We start from the raw sequence: 2,967 nt of genomic DNA on the forward strand, positions 1-2,967 counted from the left end.
TACATGCCCCCTAGCCGCGGAATTTGAATTCCGCCAGGGGATTTACGATAGGCCGCCACAAGTTTACAGGCAAGTGCTTTCTGAATAAAGCACTTGCCTCAAAAACTTGCGGCGGCGTAACATAAATCAGATAGGTTACGCGGATCTAAAGACTCGCTCACCTATCTGAATCTAGCCCACTGTGTGCATCTTCAAATTTTGGCTTGTTTGAAAAAGTGCTTAGTTTCCCCCCAAGTCATCAATTATGTCCTTAAATGTTTCCTCAATAAAGGCCATTTTTTGATTGATGACGTACATCTCCCTACTGCATGCCTTGATTTGGAGGAGGATGTTTTGGGCCCTGGAATGTGAGAATCGAGGCCTTTCTTCAGCCACATGTTCATCCCCTAAACCAAAAACAAAAAAAAGGGTATTAGGAAATCTGCAGGCCTACATCTCGTATTACCTGAAGCTGTGGTGACAGATACTGACCTGTTGTAGGAATTTCAACCACTTCTCCTTCCTCCACATCCTGAGGTCTGGGTGGTCGGTGAGGTGTGGGTTCCTGGCGAGGTGGTCGGTGAGGTGTGGGTTCCTGGCGAGGTGGTCGGTGAGGTGTGGGTTCCTGACGAGGTGGTCGGTGATGTTTGTGTTTCTGGTGAGTTGGTTGATGATGTTTGTGTTTTCTGGGCTCGTGTCTGTTTGGGCAGTTACAAGCAGAAGACATGATTTTTGCAATCACTAATCTTGACTACTCACCTTTTTGGGACAAGTTTCACATATGTAGACACCCCAAAAATGCACAGGAGCCAGTGGCGTCACTAGGGTTGGTGTCACCTGGTGCGGTAAGACATGGTGTCACCCCCCCCCCCCCCCACCCCCCATATTTTATCCCATATAACACTGCATATAATGGAAATAGTAGTGCTGTTAACAACTATAAAGCAATTAGCAAATTTACCTAACAATATGATATGAAAAAAATTAGAACTCCCCAGGAAACCCCCCCCCCCCACCCCCAGGATCAGTGCCCATTTCAACAATAATAACTGCCAGTATTGGTGTCAGTTTCCACAATGATACCCAGCATTGGTGTCAGTTTCTGCAATGTTTCCCAGTATCAGTGTTGCCAACCTACCAGATTGAAATTTACTGGCACGACACCTAAAATTTACTGGCACCGCCAAGTTTTTACTGGCATTTCACAAAAGTTACAAAATTAAATTTTTAGGTGCAAATTTCAGTATTTTTTTTTTTTTCAAAAGAATTTATTGAGAGAAAAAATACAGTACAAGATACAATAGCAAGTATAGTACATTTTCATATAAACAGTGTAGTATAACTACATGAAACTTAATTTTAAAACGTAGCCTGACAGATCTAGACAGTGTGCATAAACTGAGAGTGAGTTACACAGCAAGTAACTTGTCAATCAGTACCAGGATAGCTGGACGGATCATAGTCAAACAGATCTAGCAGAGCTACGAGGTGAAATATGTAACAGCCAAAATAAAATAGGGGGGTGGGAAAGCAATGGGGGGGGGGGGCGCACCAAAATTAACGGTATAAGCTGAGCACTCTCGGTGTGGTCAAAAGTGTTAGAGATAGTAGGAGAAGGAGCCGTTTGCAAAGTCATCCAGGTCTTTTGTGGACAGTGTCGAACGCATAAAAGCGTACCATCAGGAGTAGAAACGTGCTTTGGAGGCTTCTTGTTTGAGGTCCGTGTTAATTTTGTCCTTGTATAACAAACTAAGAAGCTCCCGTTCAATTTGCGGTATAGTTGGGCGGCAGGGCGAGGTAAATTTCAGTATTTAGGCTAAAAACAAGTACTCAAGGCAAATAGCAATGTGATTTAAGGTAGATATTAAGGCAAAAAAACATATTTTTGTTATTTTCGACATAATTAGGGCAAATTATTTAGTACAATCACCACCTGCCTCCATCACTTGTCACCATCGCCCCCTGCCTCCAATCGCCCCCTGCCACCAACACCCCCTGCCACCATCCCCCTCTCTCTGCCACCATCCCCCTCTCTCTGCCACCATCACCCTCTCTCTGCCACCAACCCCCCTCTCTCTGCCACCAATACCACCTGCTCCATCCCCCTCTGCCACCACCAGGCACCATCACACCCTGCCACCATCCCCCTCTGCCACCAATACCACCTGCTCCATCCCCCTCTGCCACCATCACCTGCTGTCACCGTTGGCTGGGCTGTCACTCCGTCCCTGACTCCCCCTGACCCCGTGGACTCTGGAATCTGGATTGCAGGGCTCCTCCATTCCGCCGCTGAGTGCTGCTCTGCCTCGTGCTCTATTGCTCCTGGTAGTGATTTTTAAATGCTGGCACGCCTGGTGGGATGTGTTAAAATAAATCACTTGTGACTCGTCTCGCCAGTAAAGCACGCCAGCGCCGCATAACCTTTGTGAGATCCGCCCCCCGCTGGCCGAATACAGGATCTGCTCGGCTCGCTCCAATTCCAAGCCAGTCCGATCACGGCTATTTTTTACTGGCACATTCCCGCTACTACAGGCATTTACAGGCAGGGAAAAAAGTGCCTGTTTTTATAGGATGCCCGTAAAAATATGGGCGATTTGCAACAATGCCCAACATTGGTGTCAGTTTCTGCAATGATCCCCAGCATTGGTGTCAGTTTCTTCAAAAATAATTGTAAGCATTGGTGTCCATTTCCACAAGCATTGGTGCAGTAGCTGCAATAATAGCCCCTGGCATTGATGGTCAGTGGCATTAATGCTATTTTAAAGCCCTGCAGCACAAGGAGTTAATGGACACTGCCATTGATCTCTAATGCAGTAGTGCCCAGTAGAAGGTAAATAACCCCCTTGTGCTGTATTAGTGGTCAGTGTTAATTACCCCTTTGTATTGCAGCATGAATGGGTTAATTAACACTGACCACTAGTACAGCACAAGGGGGTTAATTAACTTCTACTGGGCACTACTGCATTAGAGATCAATGGCAGTGTCCAT

The 2,967-nt window shown here is 46.3% G+C and overlaps 1 protein-coding gene across 1 annotated transcript; it reads right to left on the reverse strand.

Annotated features, from left to right (window-relative positions):
* Positions 1–205: 205 nt before the first annotated feature.
* On the reverse strand, positions 206–706 carry LOC120944416 (early nodulin-75-like). The gene is made up of 2 exons (XM_040358495.1): positions 472–706; positions 206–386 (listed from the first exon to the last, which is right to left on the reverse strand). Exons 1-2 carry the CDS (start codon positions 704–706, stop codon positions 220–222), a joined length of 402 nt encoding a protein of 133 aa, XP_040214429.1. The 3' UTR covers positions 206–219.
* Positions 707–2,967: the final 2,261 nt, after the last annotated feature.

The sequence above is a fragment of the Rana temporaria genome, chromosome 1, assembly GCF_905171775.1.
Source record: "Rana temporaria chromosome 1, aRanTem1.1, whole genome shotgun sequence".
In the NCBI taxonomy this organism is placed as follows: domain Eukaryota; kingdom Metazoa; phylum Chordata; class Amphibia; order Anura; family Ranidae; genus Rana; species Rana temporaria.

What these genes read in the sequence shown, in the direction of transcription:
- LOC120944416 (XM_040358495.1), bottom strand. Translation starts at nt 706, where the DNA reads ATGTCTTCTGCTTGTAACTGCCCAAACAGACACGAGCCCAGAAAACAC. An exon ending in GGTTGAAATTCCTACAACAG is followed by an intron (nt 387 to 471) that starts GTCAGTATCTGT and finishes TTTTTGGTTTAG; the next exon opens with GGGATGAACATGTGGCTGAA.